Below are 24,286 nucleotides of genomic sequence, written 5' to 3' on the forward strand. Positions count from 1 at the left end.
ATTTTAAAAACAAAGTTTCTCGCAGTGGAATACCAGCTTAAAGTTTGCCAATGCTGAAATCTGGTATTGAACTCATTTCTGAGTAGATTCAACTATTACTGAGTGAAAATTACCCCAAAATCTCATTGTTACACTCAGCTGGATTACTACTTTTTTAACGTGCGAATGCAAAAACTATGAAAAATATTTGAGTTGCAATTTTATCAAGGTTGTCAATATTTTTGGGACAAAAAAAAGTTGATAAAATTCATATCAAATTTGTACTCGTTTTATACACATATATTAGGTACATATATTATATTGAACATATTGAAATGTTGAATATTTTCAGGTTAAAAAACAAAACTAAATTGGAAAACATCATGTAAAATTTGAGTTTGCTACCCAATTTGAATTTTATGAAAATATGAGCATGTCTGAAGGGATAATGGCGATGTTTTGTGATCTTTTTTAAGGATTTCATTTTTATGTTTACATCATTAAAAGCTTTAGAAAGGTTTTCAGGCTTTGTTTAATTTAAAATTTAATTATAAGTATTATTTTATTGTTTGGCTCCTCTAACACTATGGGTCTTGTTTGCTTTATAATTCTCCCCTTCACCCGTGATCACAAATCGGCAGCGACGTAAATATCCTGAATTCCTACCGTCAAAGTGAAGTTTATTTTTTATGCCTTTTCAAAGTAATCACCCTATTAAGCAGGAAATTTTTTTCTGAAAAAGTTACAAAAAAAAGTATTAAAAATGCAAAAAACATGCCAAAAAGGGACATTCAAGCCGAACCCCACCTAACAAATCTAACAATTCCGTCTGAATTGGCTCCAAATCGAACCGAACGTTGATTGATTCGTTCTGTCCGAAATCAATCAATTTAAATCGAAACTTCCCACAGAACGATTCACAACATCTCGCCCTATTCGACCCTGTTGGTCATTTCGGCACCCCGGAAAAGCCTCCCTCCTAGCCTCCTAATTTTCCCACTTTTCCCTCAAAACTCGACAAAAAAATATATCGATGGTCTGACCGACGCGCTGTTTCTGGGCTTGCTCTCGTCGTCGTATCGATGAAGACCAGTTTCGTTTCCCTTTTTACTGGAACGAAACGAAACCGGCCCCACTTTTCACCCCAAGATAATGATGACGATGGCAGGTTTACTGGACTCTCTTTGGCATGGAACACTTTTGGTTAAAAAGGGTAGAGGGTTGTAATTTTGGCTGATTTTTTTTATTTTCTCGAATTTTTTTCATAGTTTCAATTTTTAAGATTTCTCATTTTTTTCATAAAATAATAATTCCAAGGCTAGAACCAACCCAGGAACCTTCCAGAACTTTTCGCTGCCGGCCAGGTCAGCGCTTCCGCAGCAGCAGATTTGCCGATTTATTATCGAAAGTTAAATCGATAAGACCATTATTATGTTGACTTTTGCGTGCTTGCTCGACTCGAGTGGTGGTGGCCTGACCAACTCTGGGCAAACTTTGTGGAAAATCAGAAACAGACTGACAGACCGGGAGTGGGACGACCTCTTTTGCATAGATTTGGGCGTTCACAGGAGAGAGGGTGCGAATGATTTGACTTGGAGGTGTCAATCTGCGGGCTTATTATTATTGGAGATCGTTGGGGAAATGTTTATTTTTATCGGTCCGATATTGAATTTCTGCTTATCTTCTTTTCATTCAATGGAGAATAAATTGCCAGGAGAGTGGAAATAAAGAGTGTTACTTTGCATACAAATTGTTTCTCTGATAAAAAAAACTGATGATTTGCGAAAGTAATCAATTTTTACCTCCTAAAACAAATTCCCAACTATCATCATCGCAAAAAAAAACTCTTTCTGACATAACACGTTGTGAGACACATCTCAATCGATTGCGTTTGGGAAAAAGGTCAGACCATTTTTTTATCACGCCACAAAAAATTGGGTTAAAATGAGCTGAAAAATGGATTCTGACCCGGCGGTATCAGCTCTCTCCCAAAAACTGAAACTGAAATGTCATCGTTGTGTAAATGTTTGGGAAATGGAGGCATCAAAAATGGAGTTATAATGGTTTTCTATTCTTGATCGGTTTTTGAAATATGTTTTTGTATTATATATAAAAAATATTATAAACTAAACATTTTTTAAAACAAGGTAATAAAATCAAGACATTTACCAGGTTTTAAATGTATTGTTTTGAAAGTAATTGAGGATTGAAAAATTAAATTAAAAATTAAAAATTATTAAATCACATTTTGAAAAAAAAAAATCTTTTAGAAATTACTTTTCTGTTACAGACACTACATTAATATTATTTCAAAAATTTTTAAGGAAATTTGTGAAAATATCAAATTTAATACTTAAAAAATATATATATATAAAAAATATAAGTTTTGATGATAAATTACACATTTCAAAAAATAAGTAAATTTAAATTCAAAACAAAATAAAAAATTATCGTCGAGGTTTTCGTCCTTCTCAATATAATTGAATTAATAAGGTTAAATTACCATTTAAATTTCAACTCACAATTTTTCAAAAGGTTGAAAATTAAAAGTTAAATATTACTATCTTTTTGATCAAATTTTACCTCAATTCATGTTAAATGTATGCAACTACGTATCAAAAGATATAAATTTACATATCTTTGATGTAACATAAATTTTGCATTATTCCCCAATGCATTATTATAACTGAGTGTTAAATGAAGCAAAACAAAATATTCAAATTTATTATTAATGCTTGATAAGCAACATTTCCATGCAGTTTTTCACAATCAAACATGCTGGGAAATCTTTACAAAATAGACTTGATTTATAAATTTTAATTTTTGTATTTTGCAATTTGCATCATCAGTTTGGCCATTTTTTTTGTTTATAAGTGTGTGCAAGAATAAAAAAAAAATCTGCATGTTTTGAAGGAATGTTTGGTCAATTTTTTGTCTTCGGCAAAATTGTAAGTATGAATAAGGCCATTTTTACACCGAAAAAAATGAATAATACACGGAATTTTATTTGCTGATTTTTTAAAAAACTTTTTTTTAAAATGGGGTAAAAAAACACGTTTAAATTTCAGAATTGCCAGATTTATGATCAAATTATGATTTATTTGGAAAAATGGTGATTTAAAATAAAACTTTAAAATAGTAAAAAAATTACCTCCCTTCAGTACTTAAGTATACAGCAATTCCATTTGAAAAGAGCCTAAACCGAAAATAAAGTTCTCCGATCGGGCTCAAAATTTTTCTGAGGGTTCCTAGGCCAAAATTATTAGACCCGTATTTTTTTGGTTTGGCCATTAGGGTGACCTACATCGTGCTAGGGTGGTTCGAAAAATGGCAATTTTCGTTATTTTTCGCAAAAATCACCTTTTTTCGAAAAATCATATCTCCGCGCCATTTCATCCGATTTTAGCTGTCTTAGACGCAAAAGAAAGGTGATGAGTTTGGTTATTTGAAAAAAATAGTAAGAAGTACCAAAAATCTAGCTTAACTACTTAAAAAGTCGTATGAAAACTTACAATGGCGTTTTGACCGTGTCTGGACCAAAGAGCCTATGTCTGAACATATTTTTATCGGATTCCTCGGAAAATTTCACATAACATTTCAAAAAATTGGCGATGTCGAACCGTAAGTTTCCAAGATATGATTTTTTGAAAATAAAAACTGAGTTTTTCGACGCGCCACGCGCAATATCAGGAAAATGACGAAATCGGCAAAAAATCAACTTTTTTCACTAAAACTGCGATAACTTAATAATTTCAGCGATGACCTATTCATGTCTGGGTATCAAAATTTTTGTAATTGAAAGACGCAACTTTTGGTACCCAGACATGTATAGGTCATCGCTGAAATTATTAAGTTATCGCAGTTTTAGTGAAAAAAGTTGATTTTTTGCCGATTTCGTCATTTTCCTGATATTGCGCGTGGCGCGTCGAAAAACTCAGTTTTTATTTTCAAAAAATCATATCTTGGAAACTTACGGTTCGACATCGCCAATTTTTTGAAATGTTATGTGAAATTTTCCGAGGAATCCGATAAAAATATTTTCAGACATAGGCTCTTTGGTCCAAACGCAGTCAAAACGCCATTTTAAGTTTTCATACGACTTTTTCAATAGTTAAGCTAGATTTTTGGAACTTCTTACTATTTTTTCCAAATAGCCAAACTCATCACCTTTCTTTTGCGTCTAAGACAGCTAAAATCGGATGAAATGGCGAGGAGATATGATTTTTCGAAAAAAGTGGTTTTTGCGAAAAATAACGAAAATTGCCATTTTTCGAACCACCCTAGCACGATGTAGGTCACCCTAATGGCCAAACAAAAAAATACGGGTCTAATAATTTTGGCCTAGGAACCCTCAGAAAAATTTTGAGCCCGATCGGAGAACTTTTTTTTCGGTTTAGGCTCTTTTCAAATGGAATTGCTGTATAATTATGAAATAGTGCACCGTTTTCAAGTTAGAGCCATTTTTTGGTTCAATTTTTGAAGAAAATTTCCAGTTTTTGGAATTTTGGGAAAATATTATTGAAGGGCTGAGAAAAATTTCTACGCGAAAATATTAAAAAAAAAACAGAACAAATTAGATTATCTTAGTGTTGCCCAATTGGCCCACTTTTTTGATCACCGATTTCGATTTTCAACATCAAAAAATTAAACGTTTTGGTTATATCAACGCTAACATTTCAAAAGGGATAAAAAAATGACTTTACATTCATAGGGAAGCAATCAATTTTGAAATGTAAGGTATATTTCTTTATTTTTTTAAAGATCCAAAAATTTAACAAAAAAATGTTGGGGATCTCACTTTTTTTTCGAAATGGACAAACATGAGCACAGTTTTTTTCATAAAAAAAAACTGTGACTTTACATTTACAATTACATAGATATTATTTAAACTTGCAAACTGTCACGAAATTAACATTTAACTTTAACGTACTTTGTAATAGCAAATTTTATTTATAATTTGAAACAAAAATGAGTAAAATTTTTTTATATTTTTTTTTCAAACAATCATAATTTAAGGGGTGACATACATGTAGAAAATCACAAAATTTCATATTACAGAAAATTTATTAAATCCTTTAAAAAGATGATTCTTAATCACTTTTAATGCCCTGAAAACAGACTTTAAATAAAATTAAATGTGTGCTCACATCAACTTCGATTTACATGTTTGTAACCCCTTAATCAAAGATTTGTCGCGGATTGTTTTTTTTTTCTGAAAAGAAGGTATTTTATGTCCCTAAAAAAGTGTTTTTCTTTTTTTTTTAATCTTAAAGAGAAGTGACAAAAAATTATTCAAAAGATCAGTAAAAAATCACTGAATTATTTTTGATCATTATTGACCAGTGTAGTCCTCATCTAACCTACAACTTTCCCAAAGACATCAAATCGATCAAAAGTCAGTGGTTTAAAATGTCAGATATAATTAGACGGTCAATAATCTTTATTTCATGTTCATTCCCAAAATATAAAAAAAATCAGAAATCTTGTTTGAAAATAAAATTAAACATTATTCTACGAAGAAGTTGTTTGCGGAAATAAAGGAATATATATTCAAATTTTTATTTTTGATGGAAACAAAATGTTTGAAATTGCCTTATCTCACGAAAAGCCACAAACGTGTACATTTTATGCACTTTGAAAGGATACTTATAAGACGCCAAAACACGCGTTTTTCGGAGGTTTAAAAGCAAATTATATACTTTGATTTGATTGTTTATTTTAAGATATTTTTTTCTAAAGCTCTTATTTAGTAAAAACAAGATAAAAACACATTGGAATTGCGAAAAAAAACATTTTGAATTTTATATTTTTTAAAGATGAAGGAGACATTTCATAAATAAAATCGAAAAGCATTTAATGGATGTCGTGTTAATCAGAACAAAACAAACAGATCATTATTTACAAAAAAGCAAACTTTAAAACTGTTTGTTATAGTGAGTTGAATAGTTTTATTTTTTTTTCAAATTATAATATTAAAAATCAATTTATATACTAAAAACTGGTTTTTCTAATCTAATCTAATCTAATCTCATGCTGAAAAACGGGTTTTTGGATTTTAAAGATTTTTTTTTCATTCAAAATTCGAGATGATTTTTAAACGATCACTTAAGAGATCCAAAATCCAGATGAAATCAATCCAAATTTTCCTCCAACCAACTTTTCCCACCAAACCACCAAGTTTTATTTTCCTCATTTCGCTCCAGGAAGAGAAAAGATTTTTGCGGAAATCAAGATTTATGCGTGATATCACGTTCACCTCTTCCCACCACAACATAAACAGACACACACACATACGTGATCACACATACTTGAGGAAATTCCTCCCACATTTAGGCGTGATTTGATCATGTGTGTGTGTGTTTGTGTGTGTGTGGCGAGATCGGCCCAAAGTGGAAGAAATTGAAATTTGATAACCCCATCTCACACACACACACACAATCACAACATCACACACGTGCTTACACACATAAGCCCCTAATATAATATGAATCCTATTATTGTGGCGTGTAATCCAATTGAAAACAACGTGATTTGATTCTTCCCAGATTGTTGGGTGCGGGAGGGAGTTTTTCGGGGGCATATCGATGAGGTTGATTTTGTTGACGACGACTTTGCCCGACGATCGTGATGACGATGATGATGGTGTTGGAACATGTGTTTTTTCTTTCGTGGGGGAGGAATTGATTGGCGGGGGTGAATGGGGACAAGGTGTATCGGTTTTCGGAATTTTAAGTAGCTGTGGAGTAGGATGGAGGAGAATTTGCTGGTGAAATCAAATTTAGTAGCTTCAAATTATTGTTATTTTTGATTCAACAAAAAAAACTTGCAGCTTTAAAAAAACAGCAGAAAATTTACGTTTAAATCGCCTAACTTTAATGAACGTACCTTTTCTCATTAACAAACCCCAAAAAAACTGTATCCCTCACGCTTAATCGAGGGACCCAGCAAAGTCCCCAAAAAGTAAGCAAGACTTCATTTCACTTTAATATACTCCAACTATGTGTGTGTGTGTGCGTCACATGAAAGCCCAAGATTTTTGGGGGATTTGTCCCTTCAAAAGACTCGTCTGCCTTCCCCCCCCCCCCCCCTCCTTCGACCCCTTCACGGTTGGATGTGTATCATTTGACCGCATCGTTTCCAACTGGAGAACCAAACTGTCGTTAGACCCGGAAAATGAGGGTGAGGATCCTTTTTTGTGGGGGGAGGTGGAGGAAAACGATTTCCCATTTTTTGTAGTAAGAGTTTCACAATTTATTTTTTATAACAATTTCTATTAATCTGATTTTAAATTTAATTTTCTTGACAAAAAAATATCCTCTAACATTTTCCCGCGGGAAATTCACTGCACCATGGTGAGCGACAACTCAATTACAACGTCAGCAAAATGTTTCTACATTTTTTCACCCGTACCAAGTCCACTCACTCAGAGGCATACACACGTGTAGGTTGTTGAATTTGGGTTTGTACATTTCCTTGGAGGAAACATACTTTTTTTTTGCCTCCCACTCATAACTGTAGTTTAATTTCTAAACAAATCTGTACGAATCTTGAGAGTATATAATTTTCTTCCAAATTCAATTCACAAATTCGTCAGAAAAATCAAATTTAACCCTCCGAAAAAAAATGTGTTTATTTCCTGCCAGACAAATTTCCACAATTTTCCACCTCTAATGTTGTTTATATCTCACTCATAATCTATTTTACCTTTTTCTTCTTCCAGGAGTGGAACGACATGAACGTCCGGTGGAACTCGACGGAGTACGGGGGCGTCCGGGACCTGCGGATACCACCGCACCGCCTCTGGAAGCCCGACGTCCTCATGTACAACAGGTGGGTGCTTTATTTTGCTTTGAAAGAAAGGAGAATCAAAGCTGAATCGATGCTTAAAATGATTGCTCAGTAGGATGTCCAGAAAAAATGTCGTGGAAAAATGTACATGAAAATCAATTCTAACCTCAGAGTATTCTAAACTTTTATCCTAAAAAAAAAAGAAATATCCCTCCATAGATAAATGGTTTGGTTTTCCCATGCATTAGGAACGAGCACGCTGGACTACCTACCTGTTTACATTTCTGCTTTAGCACATTTACATTTTTTAGCTTGAGTTTGTATCAGACTTGGTCTATGCTGATGCAGCGTAGTGACACACACAGTGAAAAAAAACATGGTGATATTACATGTGTAAAAATGTGTGATTTCACCTCTGCGATTGTGAATGTGTAAAGAGAAGTCACTTTTACAGTCTAAAATGCGGTAACTTACGTCCTAAAAAACGTAATATTCATCTTTCCAAAATTACACAATCAAATTTAAATCATTTTTTACTGTGCAGATAACGCCATGCTCAGAATTCCAGGAGGCGTCGTAACCCGGACACCTCGTCTGGTCTATGAATTATTAGGATATAAGCTCGCATAATCATTGTCAAAACTGAGTTATTTGGTGAATTTTCACATCAACTTTAATTTAAAATTTGTTTGAACGCCAAAAAAAATGAAATGTGAAATATTTCATTGAAACATTTCTTAGGCGTGCTAAGCAACGGGAAAGCAAAACAGAATATTATAGTTATGATTTGCTCAAACCCTTGCAAACTGTTATACGAAATATGTTTTGATGTTAACAGCTTATTTAAGACCAAAAGAATGCCATGCTCTAAAATTTCAGTCCAAATTTTTGCGATTCATAAGCAAAAACGAGTTTTCGGATTTCGAAACAGCTCGAAATCAGTGTCCGGGACTCGAAGCACAACAAGTTATTCGAATTTTAAAATTCTAATGAAAAATTGATAGAAAAGACATATGACAACTTTTCAGAAATTTCCAGGTTGTGCAAAAAATCTTTTAGCGAGTTATGAATATTTGAATCAATACTGATTTTTTAAAAAAATCGAAATATTGGTCGCAAACAATTTTCAACTTCATTTTTCGATGTAAAATCAAATTTGCAATCAAAAAGTACTTCAGTGAAATTTTGGTAAAGTGCAACTAAACATTCGTGAAATTTTTCGATCTTTTCGAAAAAAACTATTTTCAAAATTTTTAAACCAAGACTAACATTTTGAAAGGGTGTAATATTCAATATTTCGCCCTTTTGAAAAGTAAGTCTGGGTTCAAAAATTTTGAAAACATTTTTTTCGAAAAGATCGGAAAATTTCACGAATATAACATACTTCAACATTGTAAATCGGACCTTTAGTTGCTGAGATATCGACATTAGAAACTGGTGGGTTGTTTGGGTGAGACTTAGAAAACATAAATTTTCCTGTTTTTAAACCTTTGCATGGCAATATCTCAGCAACTAAAGGTCGTATCAACAAAGTCCGAAGAAGCAAAATATAGAGAATTTTCTCAGCTTTTCAAAAATATTATTTCAAAAGTGTGCAAACATGTGCACTAATTTAAAAAAATGAAAAACTTCGACTATTTGCAAAAAAGTCACCTAGATATGGATTTAACTTGAGAACGGTGCACTTTATCAAAATTTCAGTAAAGTACTTTTTGATTGCAAATTTGATTTTACATCGAAATATGAAGTTGAAAAAATTTTGCGACCAATATTTCGATTTTTTGAAAAAATCAGTATTGATTGAAAAATTCATAACTCGGTCAATGATTTTTTGCACAACCTGGAAATTTCTGAAAAGTTGGCATTTATTGTCCTCTAAAATACATCAAAAAATAAAAAAAATAAAAATTGTGTTTTTTTCCTGCAAATCAAGTTTTAGTGACAAAAAGTTAAATAAAAAATCACCAAAAATTTTTTACCGTTTATCATTTTTTTGCAGTATAGTCCGTATCTATACCTACAACTTTGCCAAAGACATCAAATCGATCAAAAAATTCCTTCAAAAGATAAAGATTTTTGAATTTTCATACATCATTTTTGTATGGCCAGCTGCCAAATTTGTATGGAAAATTATATGGATAAACTAGTGATGCAACATGGCTTCTTTGGGCATACCGAAGGCACCAAAAAAGTTTCAATCGAATTAAAAAATACAAAAAAATCGAATGACCGAAATCTCAGAGAATTGTTTTCATATTTTTCTAGTCACTTTTTATTTTGTTTGCAAGATTTCAAATTTTTTACCATAAAATGGAATTATTCGAAAAAAAGTTGGAATAAATTGTGTTGATTATTTTGACATAAAAAGTATGAGATATCATCTAAGACACATGGCCAAAATAGGCCCTAAAAATACACTTTCAAAAAAACATTGGCCAAGTTAGATTAAATAAGAAATCATTAAATCTAAGATCATCTTCAAATTGAAAAGTTCTGGTCCTTTTGAGAGTAGAAATTGGTTTGAATTTTTATTGTATTTTTTCTATAGAAAGACTGTGTTCTAAATTAACCATTGTTTTTATTTCGTAGAGCACTAAATTTCATAAAAAAAATCACTCCTTAAAAAATCGGATTCGAACTAGTTTTCAAGAGGTTGTTGAAAAATGAGGACAGGTGAAACAGAAAAACGCATTTTTATTTTTTTTTCAATTTACAGGAATTTTAAACATTACCTCAGAAACCATCAGTCCCATTAAGTTAGCATAAGAGAAAAAATTTCGACTTGAAAATGCAGAATACGGTGCATTATAAGTTGTGCAAACAAATTCAATTGGAAAATTGATATTGCATCTCAAAATGATTTTTAAAATTTTGAATGACGTGTTTTTTGTTTTTTTTTTTTTTTTAATGTTCAACAAAGTTTATTTGTTTTTTTTTTATGATTTTCAAAAAAAAATTAAAAATTATGTTTATTGCAATATGGGTATCAAATAATCGATTTTTTTTTTCAAACATTCCGAATGTTATAGCAACATTTTTGAAAATACTCTACGTATTTTTGAAAAAAAAAAACTTAAAATTTCAGTTTTTTACGATATGGGTATCAAACGATCATCTTTTTTTTTGAAATACTCTTAATTGTCTCAAAATTACGTATTTTCGAAAAAATACTCAATATTTCAGTTTTTTTACAATATGGATATCATGCGATAGGGATTTTTTCATATATTTAAATAGCTACAACACAATTTTTTGAAAATACTCAAAATTTCCACAAAACTACGCATTTTCCAAAAAAAATCTCAAAATTTCATTTCTTACAATATTGCTATCAAACTATCGTGATTTTTTCATACATTTCGAATGTAATAACATATTTTTTGAAAATACTAATTTTCACAAAACTACGCATTTTCAAAAAAATATTCCCATTTTCAGTTATTGCTGTGAAAAATTTAAATTTTGATTATTTTTTCGAAAATACGTAGTTTGGTGAAAATTTTGAGTATTTTCAATAAATAAACGGTATTGGTACATTTGAGATGTATGAAAAAAAAACGATCATTTGATATATTGCAATAATAATTATTTTGAGGCTTTTCAGAGAATAAAAAAATAGCATTTTCAAAATACAGAAAAAAAAATCGTATCTTTGTGAAAATTTGCTATAAATATAATTGCAATGGATAGCTGCCATCATCCTGATTTCAAAACACTATTATTTTTTTATGTTTGCATGATTTTTCATACGATTATCCCATATATCAACTATTGAAAATTTATTATGCGAAAAATCAAATCTTTCCCAGAGCCGAGTATTCAAAAATGTTGTTCTATTTTAAAACAAATTTGTCATCAATAGAACAAGTCTGAATTAGCTTCTTCTTATTAGTACAGTGGAACCTCTTTTTACGCGATGCTTTTCGTTTTTTTCTAATTTGTCGATTTCTCTGGAATGACGCAACATTTTTGCAATCTTTTAAAAGCAATTTTGTATCTACAAAACGCTTTTCAAAGCTTGCAAAAATATTGTATGGTTTAACAGAAATCTTTCAAACAGAAAGCATAACGCCTCCGCGCAAAGAGAGGGTTCTCTTCTGTATCATTTTCAAGCTATTAAAATTTAGAAGAAAAAATGCATCAATAAATAATTTGAAATAACTTGACAAGATATTTGAGACGTTACTTTTTTAATTTCACATTAAATTTCTGGAGTAATTTTTGTAACCTTTGTCAGCTGTTCAGAAATTTGTGCAAGTCGTATTTTTTTATTACTCAATTTTCGGTGATTTTTGCTTTTAATATTCTTCTCTATTAGTTCAAAATAACTCTAAAGAATACCGTTAACGGAATCATCCCCAAATATTTTCACCTCCGGCTTAACCCGAATAAAGATTTAGAGCAATTAAATCATTGATATCTTATATCTTCCCTCAGACTGATGAAGCCCACCATTTCCATAACCGCTTTCGGGTTGATGCCTTTTCACCTGGATTATTCTCCCTCCTCATGCGTTCACTGGAAGTGCCATTTCCGATTAGTTTTCCAAACCACACACGAACAAATTGAATCCCCTTTTCCCTGTGTTTGTGATCAACTTTTCAGCACTCACTCAATTCAATTTGGATGTCTCAACTCGTGGCGCTGCGTTAGTTTCGCAGCGAGATACCCCGTTTTTTTCCTAGTCAAAAGGATTCGAGGGGGGGAGGGGGGGGGGGGAAATGGAAGGAAATTGTTGATTTCCGCCGCTCGTTTTTTTTTTTCGAGCACTTTTCTTCTTTTTGCTCTCCGGTCAGGATTCTTATCAATCAGGTGAACTTTTGCGGGACTTTGGAATCGGTTGGCTTCACCTGACTTCAATTTTCCATTTTCCCAACCCCTTCTCGATTTGAGTTTGGCAGTGTTGCCAAATGCTGCTTGATGAAGATGATGACGACGATGACGGTTGAGGGTTAAATTGATTGAGACTTGACTTGTCGTTTTTTTGTGTGCTTCTCTCAGGTTCACAGTTGATTGAGTGTTGAAGTTCTTTTCTTTGCTATTTTTTGCTGCCTCAAACCGTTTGAAATTGGTGAAGTGTGAAGTGGAAAAGATAAGTGGCTTTAAGGGAAAAGGTTGGCTTTTTTGCTGGTTTTTCTTCAAGGGACGAAAAGAATAAAGCTAAAGGGAATAAAAAGGGAAGGGAGACATTTTCCCAAAGAGTCACAGTACAGATTTTGTGAATCGGTTTCGAGTGTGTCCACTTTTTTCTCTCTCTTCTTTAAGCTTTTGGGAAACGGGATCAGGTGAGTCGGAAACGATACACTCCACTCTTTTTTCGATTTCTCAATTTTTTGCTGATGAAAAAACACCCACTCAAATGCCACTTGTGAGAAATGGCTTACAAGGAATTGTCGTTATCGACGAATTTCCTCAACTGTAACGACGTTGGGAATTAAGTGATGAGTAGAAAAATGTTTTTTTTTAATTAAATACTTTAATCTATATTTAGATTATTGTTGTTGCTGTAAATTTTATTTGCATCAGGTTTTAAAGATGGCAACACTGTTTAAATCACACAAAACACACAAAACCACACAAAATCACAAAAATCACACAAAATCACACAAAATTAACAAAATTGACAAAATTGACAAAATTGACAAATTGACCTTTCAAAATTACAGCTTCCAAATTTACATTATTTTTTACTGTGTTGGTAAAATTGGGACTACAGTCTGAATAGGGACCCGAGATTTTAGAGCAATAAATTTGAAAATCGGTCTTCTAATTGTTTTGTTCTGTCCCCATATTAACGACATCAATGAAAAATCAAAACGTTATGCAAAAAATTAACTTCAGCTACTGCTTTAATTATTTACATTTCACAGTAAAAACATGTGTAAATTTAGAAGGTGTAATTTTGCAAGGTTTAATATTACCTCTTTTATGATGTAATTTTAGCTCAATTTAGACTGAAAAAGTGACATTACACCAGAAAAGTGGTAAAATTACACATTTTCAGAGGTAAAATTACACATTTTTTCTGACATAAAAAACGTACCCCTTACCAGATGTAATGTTACCAAGATTTTTTTTTTACTGTATTGTTTTTATTTGCACCAGATACCGGTTTTTGAGGAAAAAATATCAAATGTGATATTTTTTTTTTCAATTCAGTTCAATTTTGTTTTATTATTAGTGGTACTTATCGGTGTACAAGTTGTGGTATTTAAAATACATTTAATAGAGATATGGGGTTCCTTTCAACTATTACTAAGTACACAACAATCTTTCGATGTTTTGAACTTTGAACAGGGGGTGACAGGAGCAGGAAAAAACCTACAAATATATTTTTTTTTTCAAATTTAAAATCATCGTAAATAAAAATCCCAGTATTTTGAAAGATATATAAATTTACAAAGAAATATCTTAAGCTGATCCGTAAACTAAAATTTCAACAATTTTCCGTAATTAGCCAAATTGATGCTGATGCATGCCAAATGGAAAGTTTAATTTTGTAAAATTCTTATTTCTGACATTTCCGGAAAACCTTCATTTTTTTTCGAATTCGGGAAAACAGAAAAATCCCGTCAATTTTGTCCCGGGAATTTCCGGATAGACGCACTAATTAAAACATACGAATTTTGGAAAATTGAATTTAAGTAAAAAAAGAGAATTAAAATTGGCAGAAAAATTCCTTGTACCATTTGTTTTTGTTCCTCAATCGACATCAATTTAATCAGAAAATTCCTTCAAAAGTTACAATTATCGAATATTTAATAACCATATTTGTATGAACAGCAGCCAAAATTTGTATGGAGACTTGTACGGGTGAGCCAATGACAATAATGTCTTATTTCACAGTAAAAAAAAGTCACTTTTATTTCTGTAAAAAAAATTTATAGTTTTTTCTTACTCTTGCTAGTGCCTTAGTTAAAGAAACAATTGTTCCTAAATGGATTATGATGCAACACACAGCTGTAAGGAACTCCAAAACTCTGTTATGCACTTCAAAATAACTCATTGTATCTTGATTATTCACCAATAAAACCGAATTAAATTGAATTGAATAGAATTGAAAAAGTCACTTTTATGTCAGAAAAAAATATGTAATTTTACTTCTAAAAATTTGTAAGTTTTAACACTGTTCTTGTGTGTTGTCACTTTTTCAGTTTAAATTGAGGTAAAATTACATCATAGAAGAGATAAAGTTTCAATCAAATAAAAAAATTAAGAACAAAAATCCTCCACAAAATTCAGATTAGAAAAGCTCGTGAGAGTGAGATCACATGCTCGCTGAACTCCACACTGAATAAAAAACACTTTCCAGAATTCATCGCATCTTAGGCACCATCTCTACGATGTTCTTCCAACTCTAGGACAATTTGTCGCAGAGGATTCCTCCAGAGCTAGATCTAGAGTGCTCTCCAAGTCAGAATGACGTTTAGTGCAGCAAAAAAAAAGGAAAATAAAATGGCGCGATTATTGTCAGAGTGTACTGGAAAAGAAATATACACTGAGAAAAAGTTACAGTGTTATTCTAATATTAAAGAGTATTTTTAATCAATTTAATCGTTTGTAAAAATCATTTAATTTTTGCTAAATTGTATTTATGACAAAACAATGCATCCCTTTTTGGTGTGTTTTGTGAAATTTTGTTAGAGGACACACGTGTAGGAGATGAGCCGAGTAAATAAAGTTCTTCAACAAAATATATCACTAATCATTCTGGTCGGGTATGCCAGCGAACAACAATTAAATAAAATGATGCATTAGCGTTTTGCGTGTAAGTTCCTTTTTGACAGAAAAAGAGACAGAAAGAACTCTTCGCTTCAAAGGAGTCACGGAAAGGACAGAAAGAGAAGAAAAACAAGCTAACACTGCTCTAGGAAGCAATGATGAGAGTGCGCGCTCTCAAGAGTGAGACGGACAAGGTAAAAAGGAAAAAAAAAGAGTGTTGCTTCTCGGAGAGTGGTCGATTCGGTTTCTCCTGTCATTCGAGTGTTTAAGTTTGGTGAGTGAACATCGATTATGGACGAGTACGACAATGGCGCGGCCAGCTCGGCCCCGACAAAACGGAAAACCCGCGCGCGAAGTGTGGTAGCGGCATCCAAAGTGGCACCGGCGGAAGCGAAGAAGGCGAAGGTGGCCAAATCCGACGGAGTCGGGTAAGCAATAATGCGTTGTGTAATTGTGAATCTCTAAGGAACTGAAATTGGCCAACAACAGCTTGGGTTGCGGCTGCATTTTACACTTTTTTCCAAGATGGCGTCGACAAAACTAACGGATTTTGTTTCATCAAAAGTGACTGCCAAAGCACGAGGCAAAATGTTTTTTTCTATCGAACTAGTGTGCAAGTGTAATGGATTATAGCGTCAACAAAGTTTATTATTTTGATTGAACGGATTTTTTTTCTAATTGCCATTTGATGGCGCGAGTGTTTTATTTGTGAGCACGCACGATTATTTTAGAAAAGCGAGTTCATCGATGACTGAAAATCAAAATGGCGTCAATAATTTTGTCTAATGAAGGGTATTCAGTGAAATTTTGTTCTGGGATGGCGTCGAAACCTTAACTAAAGTGACGTTGTCGAATATTTGGTTGCTAAGGAAATTGGCGTCGGAAGTAATCGCACTCTAATCTAATCGCAGTGAAAGTTTTTATTGCATCTTACACTTTGGCTGCCAAATTATTTTTAGTCTTTACTTCAAAATGTGATTATTTTATTTAGAAGCGATTGTGTTTATTTCTAACGAAATGATGGCCATTATTTGCTCTTTGTTATGTGACATTTTGTTTACAGAATAGTTCATCTTTTTATAAGCTTTGTTGAATCAAATTTTGATAATGCGGTTACAAACACAAAGTTTATTCAAGTGGCCCAGTGAGGTCGAACTGTTTAGTTCAGGATTAGTGGCCGATCTGAATTGAGCATGTACTGTTATTTTTTTTCTTTTACTTAAATACTCATTATTTTTTTAACAAATATTATTCAAACTCAGCGAATGAAAGCGGTTATGGACCACGGTCATGGAAATAGTAAATGTATTGACCATTACAAGCGAAAGTAACGTCTTGGATTCTTCGGATTAAACAAATTAACAAGGATTTACTGAACTAAAATTGCGAATTTGATTAATTATAAAACTTCGAGAATATGGTTGAGGTGTTGATGAGACGCAGAGCCTGACAGCCTGAAAAAACTGTCACTGTCACAGAATGCATCACTGTCACTGAGGAACAGAAAACATTTCTAAGCTAACTAATTTCAAGTAACACTCGAATTCTTAAGATTAAACAAATTAACAAAGAATAACAAAATTGTGGTAAATAATAATAAAAAAACTGTCACTGGGGAGCAAAAAACAACCGGGAAAAGCATGCTAAAAAAAAAAAAAAACAAAAATTAAAGACATTCATCTAATGCAACAACCTAAGACATAAAGCAACAAACAATTCTGCAAACTCAATATACAGTTGAAGCGACTCAGAGCCTGACAGCCTGGAAAACTGTCACTGGGAAGTAGAGAACACGTCTAAGATTTAAATAAACCAGTAAAAATGACTTAAGACATGAAACAACAAATAATTCTCTAAACTCAAATTAAATAGTTTAGACATTTGAAGCGACTCAGAGCCTGACAGCCTGGAAAACTGTCACTGGGAAGTAGAGAACACGTCTAAGATTTAAATAAACAAGTAAAAATGACTTAAGACATGAAACAACAAATAATTCTCTAAACTCAAATTAAATAGTTTAGACATTTGAAGCGACTCAGAGCCTGACAGCCTGGAAAACTGTCACTGGGAAGTAGAGAACACGTCTAAGATTTAAATAAACAAGTAAAATGACTTAAGACATGAAACAACAAATAATTCTCTAAACTCAAAATAAATAGTTTAGACATTTGAAGCGTCTCAGAGCCTGACAGCCTGGAAAACTGTCACTGGGAAGTAGATAACACGTCTAAGATTTAAATAAACAAGAAAAAAATGACTTAAGACATGATACAACAAATAATTCTCTAAACTCAAAATAAATAGTTTAGACATTTGAAGCGACTCAGAGCCTGACAGCCTGGAAAACTGTCACTGGGAAGTAGAGAACATTTCTAAGCCTAAATGAACAACTAATAAAAAAATAGGATGTTTGAAGCGACTCAGAGCATGATAGCCTAGAAAACTGTCACTGGGAAGTAGAAAACAATTAAACGTCTTATTAAAGAAGAATACTGTTAATCATAAACATAAACAAGTAAAAATTGACCTCAACAAAATATAAATAAACCACCAATGATGTAAAATAAAAAATGGTTTGACAGCCTATTAACTAACAACACAAGACGTAACAAACAAATATTAAAAAAAAAGAAGTAAACAAATAGCATTTGCGACGAAAGCTCTTGCGAGTCTTTGCGATGGAAGCATTGGCGACTTTTAGCGTTTGCGATGGAAGCAATTCGCGAGTCTTTACGACGTAAGTAAAGGCGACTGAATAGCATTTGCGACGAAAGCACTTGCGAGTCGCTTTTGGCGTTTGCGATGGAAGCATTTCGCGAGTCTTTACGACGTAAGTAAAGGCGACTGAATAGCATTTGCGACGAAAGCACCTGCGAGTCTTTGCGATAGAAGCATTGGCGACTTTTAGCGTTTGCGATGGAAGCAATTCGCGAGTCTTTACGACGTAAGTAAAGGCGACTGAATAGCATTTGCGACGAAAGCACTTGCGAGTCTCTGCGACGGAAGCATTGGCGACTTTTAGCGTTTGCAATGGAAGCAATTCGCGAGTCTTTACGACGTAAGTAAAGGCGACTGAATAGCATTTGCGACGAAAGCACTTGCGAGTCTTTGCGATGGAAGCATTGGCGACTTTTAGCGTTTGCGATGGAAGCAATTCGCGAGTCTTTACGACGTAAGTAAAGGCGACTGAATAGCATTTGCGACGAAAGCACTTGCGAGTCTTTGCGATGGAAGCATTGGCGACTTTTAGCGTTTGCGATGGAAGCAATTCGCGAGTCTTTACGACGTAAGTAAAGGCGACTGAATAGCATTTGCGACGAAAGCACTTGCGAGTCTCTGCGACGGAAGCATTGGCGACTTTTAGCGTTTGCGATGGAAGCAATTCGCGAGTCTTTACGACGTAAGTAAAGGCGACTGAATAGCATTTGCGACGAAAGCACTTGCGAGTCTCTGCGACGGAAGCATTGGCGACTTTTAGCGTTTGCAATGGAAGCAATTCGCGAGTCTTTACGACGTAAGTAAAGGCGACTGAATAGCATTTGCGACGAAAGCACCTGCGAGTCTTTGCGATGGAAGCATTGGCGACTTTTAGCGTTTGCGATGGAAGCAATTCGCGAGTCTTTACGACGTAAGTAAAGGCGACTGAATAGCATTTGCGACGAAAGCACTTGCGAGTCTCTGCGACGGAAGCATTGGCGACTTTAGCGTTTGCAATGGAAGCAATTCGCGAGTCTTTACGACGTAAGTAAAGGCGACTGAATAGCATTTGCGACGAAAGCACTTGCGAGTCTTTGCGATGGAAGCATTGGCGACTTTTAGCGTTTGCGATGGAAGCAATTCGCGAGTCTTTACGACGTAAGTAAAGGCGACTGAATAGCATTTGCGACGAAAGCACTTGCGAGTCTCTGCGACGGAAGCATTGGCGACTTTTAGCGTTTGCGATGGAAGCAATTCGCGAGTCTTTACGACGTAAGTAAAGGCGACTGAATAGCATTTGCGACGAAAGCACTTGCGAGTCTCTGCGACGGAAGCATTGGCGACTTTTAGCGTTTGCAATGGAAGCAATTCGCGAGTCTTTACGACGTAAGTAAAGGCGACTGAATAGCATTTGCGACGAAAGCACCTGCGAGTCTTTGCGATGGAAGCATTGGCGACTTTTAGCGTTTGCGATGGAAGCAATTCGCGAGTCTTTACGACGTAAGTAAAGGCGACTGAATAGCATTTGCGACGAAAGCACTTGCGAGTCTCTGCGACGGAAGCATTGGCGACTTTTAGCGTTTGCGATGGAAGCAATTCGCGAGTCTTTACGACGTAAGTAAAGGCGACTGAATAGCATTTGCGACGAAAGCACTTGCGAGTCTCTGCGACGGAAGCATTGGCGACTTTTAGCGTTTGCAATGGAAGCAATTCGCGAGTCTTTACGACGTAAGTAAAGGCGACTGAATAGCATTTGCGACGAAAGCACTTGCGAGTCTTTGCGATGGAAGCATTGGCGACTTTTAGCGTTTGCGATGGAAGCAATTCGCGAGTCTTTACGACGTAAGTAAAGGCGACTGAATAGCATTTGCGACGAAAGCACTTGCGAGTCTCTGCGACGGAAGCATTGGCGACTTTTAGCGTTTGCAATGGAAGCAATTCGCGAGTCTTTACGACGTAAGTAAAGGCGACTGAATAGCATTTGCGACGAAAGCACTTGCGAGTCTCTGCGACGGAAGCATTGGCGACTTTTAGCGTTTGCGATGGAAGCAATTCGCGAGTCTTTACGACGTAAGTAAAGGCGACTGAATAGCATTTGCGACGAAAGCACTTGCGAGTCTCTGCGACGGAAGCATTGGCGACTTTTAGCGTTTGCAATGGAAGCAATTCGCGAGTCTTTACGACGTAAGTAAAGGCGACTGAATAGCATTTGCGACGAAAGCACCTGCGAGTCTTTGCGATGGAAGCATTGGCGACTTTTAGCGTTTGCGATGGAAGCAATTCGCGAGTCTTTACGACGTAAGTAAAGGCGACTGAATAGCATTTGCGACGAAAGCACTTGCGAGTCTCTGCGACGGAAGCATTGGCGACTTTTAGCGTTTGCAATGGAAGCAATTCGCGAGTCTTTACGACGTAAGTAAAGGCGACTGAATAGCATTTGCGACGAAAGCACTTGCGAGTCTTTGCGATGGAAGCATTGGCGACTTTTAGCGTTTGCGATGGAAGCAATTCGCGAGTCTTTACGACGTAAGTAAAGGCGACTGAATAGCATTTGCGACGAAAGCACTTGCGAGTCTCTGCGACGGAAGCATTGGCGACTTTTAGCGTTTGCGATGGAAGCAATTCGCGAGTCTTTACGACGTAAGTAAAGGCGACTGAATAGCATTTGCGACGAAAGCACTTGCGAGTCTCTGCGACGGAAGCATTGGCGACTTTTAGCGTTTGCAATGGAAGCAATTCGCGAGTCTTTACGACGTAAGTAAAGGCGACTGAATAGCATTTGCGACGAAAGCACCTGCGAGTCTTTGCGATGGAAGCATTGGCGACTTTTAGCGTTTGCGATGGAAGCAATTCGCGAGTCTTTACGACGTAAGTAAAGGCGACTGAATAGCATTTGCGACGAAAGCACTTGCGAGTCTCTGCGACGGAAGCATTGGCGACTTTTAGCGTTTGCGATGGAAGCAATTCGCGAGTCTTTACGACGTAAGTAAAGGCGACTGAATAGCATTTGCGACGAAAGCACTTGCGAGTCTCTGCGACGGAAGCATTGGCGACTTTTAGCGTTTGCAATGGAAGCAATTCGCGAGTCTTTACGACGTAAGTAAAGGCGACTGAATAGCATTTGCGACGAAAGCACCTGCGAGTCTTTGCGATGGAAGCATTGGCGACTTTTAGCGTTTGCGATGGAAGCAATTCGCGAGTCTTTACGACGTAAGTAAAGGCGACTGAATAGCATTTGCGACGAAAGCACTTGCGAGTCTCTGCGACGGAAGCATTGGCGACTTTTAGCGTTTGCAATGGAAGCAATTCGCGAGTCTTTACGACGTAAGTAAAGGCGACTGAATAGCATTTGCGACGAAAGCACTTGCGAGTCTCTGCGACGGAAGCATTGGCGACTTTAGCGTTTGCGATGGAAGCAATTCGCGAGTCTTTACGACGTAAGTAAAGGCGACTGAATAGCATTTGCGACGAAAGCACTTGCGAGTCTTTGCGATGGAAGCATTGGCGACTTTTAGCGTTTGCGATGGAAGCAATTCGCGAGTCTTTACGACGTAAGTAAAGGCGACTGAATAGCATTTGCGACGAAAGCACTTGCGAGTCTCTGCGACGGAAGCATTGGCGACTTTTAGCGTTTGCGATGGAAGCAATTCGCGAGTCTTTACGACGTAAGTAAAGGCGACTGAATAGCATTTGCGACGAAAGCACTTGCGAGTCTTTGCGATGGAAGCATTGGCGACTTTTAGCGTTTGCGATGGAAGCAATTCGCGAGTCTTTACGACGTAAGTAAAGGCGACTGAATAGCATTTGCGACGAAAGCACCTGCGAGTCTTTGCGATGGAAGCATTGGCGACTTTTAGCGTTTGCGATGGAAGCAATTCGCGAGTCTTTACGACGTAAGTAAAGGCGACTGAATAGCATTTGCGACGAAAGCACTTGCGAGTCTCTGCGACGGAAGCATTGGCGACTTTTAGCGTTTGCAATGGAAGCAATTCGCGAGTCTTTACGACGTAAGTAAAGGCGACTGAATAGCATTTGCGACGAAAGCACTTGCGAGTCTCTGCGACGGAAGCATTGGCGACTTTTAGCGTTTGCGATGGAAGCAATTCGCGAGTCTTTACGACGTAAGTAAAGGCGACTGAATAGCATTTGCGACGAAAGCACTTGCGAGTCTCTGCGACGGAAGCATTGGCGACTTTTAGCGTTTGCAATGGAAGCAATTCGCGAGTCTTTACGACGTAAGTAAAGGCGACTGAATAGCATTTGCGACGAAAGCACTTGCGAGTCTCTGCGACGGAAGCATTGGCGACTTTTAGCGTTTGCGATGGAAGCAATTCGCGAGTCTTTACGACGTAAGTAAAGGCGACTGAATAGCATTTGCGACGAAAGCACTTGCGAGTCTCTGCGACGGAAGCATTGGCGACTTTTAGCGTTTGCAATGGAAGCAATTCGCGAGTCTTTACGACGTAAGTAAAGGCGACTGAATAGCATTTGCGACGAAAGCACTTGCGAGTCTCTGCGACGGAAGCATTGGCGACTTTTAGCGTTTGCGATGGAAGCAATTCGCGAGTCTTTACGACGTAAGTAAAGGCGACTGAATAGCATTTGCGACGAAAGCACTTGCGAGTCTTTGCGATGGAAGCATTGGCGACTTTTAGCGTTTGCGATGGAAGCAATTCGCGAGTCTTTACGACGTAAGTAAAGGCGACTGAATAGCATTTGCGACGAAAGCACCTGCGAGTCTTTGCGATGGAAGCATTGGCGACTTTTAGCGTTTGCGATGGAAGCAATTCGCGAGTCTTTACGACGTAAGTAAAGGCGACTGAATAGCATTTGCGACGAAAGCACTTGCGAGTCTCTGCGACGGAAGCATTGGCGACTTTTAGCGTTTGCAATGGAAGCAATTCGCGAGTCTTTACGACGTAAGTAAAGGCGACTGAATAGCATTTGCGACGAAAGCACTTGCGAGTCTCTGCGACGGAAGCATTGGCGACTTTTAGCGTTTGCGATGGAAGCAATTCGCGAGTCTTTACGACGTAAGTAAAGGCGACTGAATAGCATTTGCGACGAAAGCACTTGCGAGTCTCTGCGACGGAAGCATTGGCGACTTTTAGCGTTTGCAATGGAAGCAATTCGCGAGTCTTTACGACGTAAGTAAAGGCGACTGAATAGCATTTGCGACGAAAGCACTTGCGAGTCTCTGCGACGGAAGCATTGGCGACTTTTAGCGTTTGCGATGGAAGCAATTCGCGAGTCTTTACGACGTAAGTAAAGGCGACTGAATAGCATTTGCGATGAAAGCACTTGCGAGACTTTACGACGGAAGCATTGGCAATGTATGAATAAAGAGCGTAATTATGCTGGTAGTAAAGTAATCAGATGATTTCCACAGGTGTTTGAAAACTCTTATCTAATTCGTTTCATGAATTTGTTTTTTTTAACCTGTAAACCAAATATCATTATTTTGGAAACAATCGTATTGAGGCACTTAAGCAATATTTGTTGTTACAATATTTGTATTCAACAACATTTAAAAAGATAAAGATCGCAGAATTTACAGTAATTTGAGTACGTTTGTGTACAAATTTCAGAAAGAAGCGTCTGAACAAGACCGCTGCGGAGCCAGAGGTTGTGACTTCGGTCACCACAAAGAAAGCTAAGCCAGACAGAGCGACTGAGCGGTTGACGCAAGAGTTGGAAGAACAAAAGGACCAAAACGCTCGTCTGTTGCAAGAGCTTAAGGAGGCGCGGGAAGCGCTCAATGGCCAGCAGATCAGTTCGCCGCCAGCTTCGGAATTCGGCGACTATATGGGCCCTTCAAGTACGGGATTTAGCTTGATGGAGAACAGCCGCATTTTGTCTTCGATTCATCAGCTGTCCGCGAACTCGATTAACGTGCCGGAGTGTAAGCCGATGGGAGGAGATCAGGAGATACATCGGGTCACGTTCGAAACATGGAAGGATCTACTGATGGACAACATGAAGTTGGCTGGGATCGAGGATGAACAAACTAAGTTCACTCTCTTCAAAGTAAAGGCGGGAGCACAACTACTGGAAGTTTTCAAGAACACGGTCTCGGATTCGGAAGCCCCAGACAGCAAGG

At 36.2% G+C, this 24,286-nt stretch overlaps 1 protein-coding gene across 1 annotated transcript in view; it reads left to right on the plus strand.

Moving 5' to 3' along the window:
• The window catches only part of LOC6051581 (neuronal acetylcholine receptor subunit alpha-7), a 388,913-nt gene that overhangs the window by 254,582 nt on the left and 110,045 nt on the right, over positions 1-24,286 (plus strand). Inside the window, exon 4 of the mRNA XM_038249413.1 lies at positions 7,700-7,809. Within this exon, the coding sequence (XP_038105341.1) occupies positions 7,700-7,809 (110 nt within the window). The remainder of the gene's footprint in view (positions 1-7,699; positions 7,810-24,286) is intronic.

Source organism: Culex quinquefasciatus, chromosome 1 (genome assembly GCF_015732765.1).
Source record: "Culex quinquefasciatus strain JHB chromosome 1, VPISU_Cqui_1.0_pri_paternal, whole genome shotgun sequence".
Lineage (NCBI taxonomy): Eukaryota > Metazoa > Arthropoda > Insecta > Diptera > Culicidae > Culex > Culex quinquefasciatus.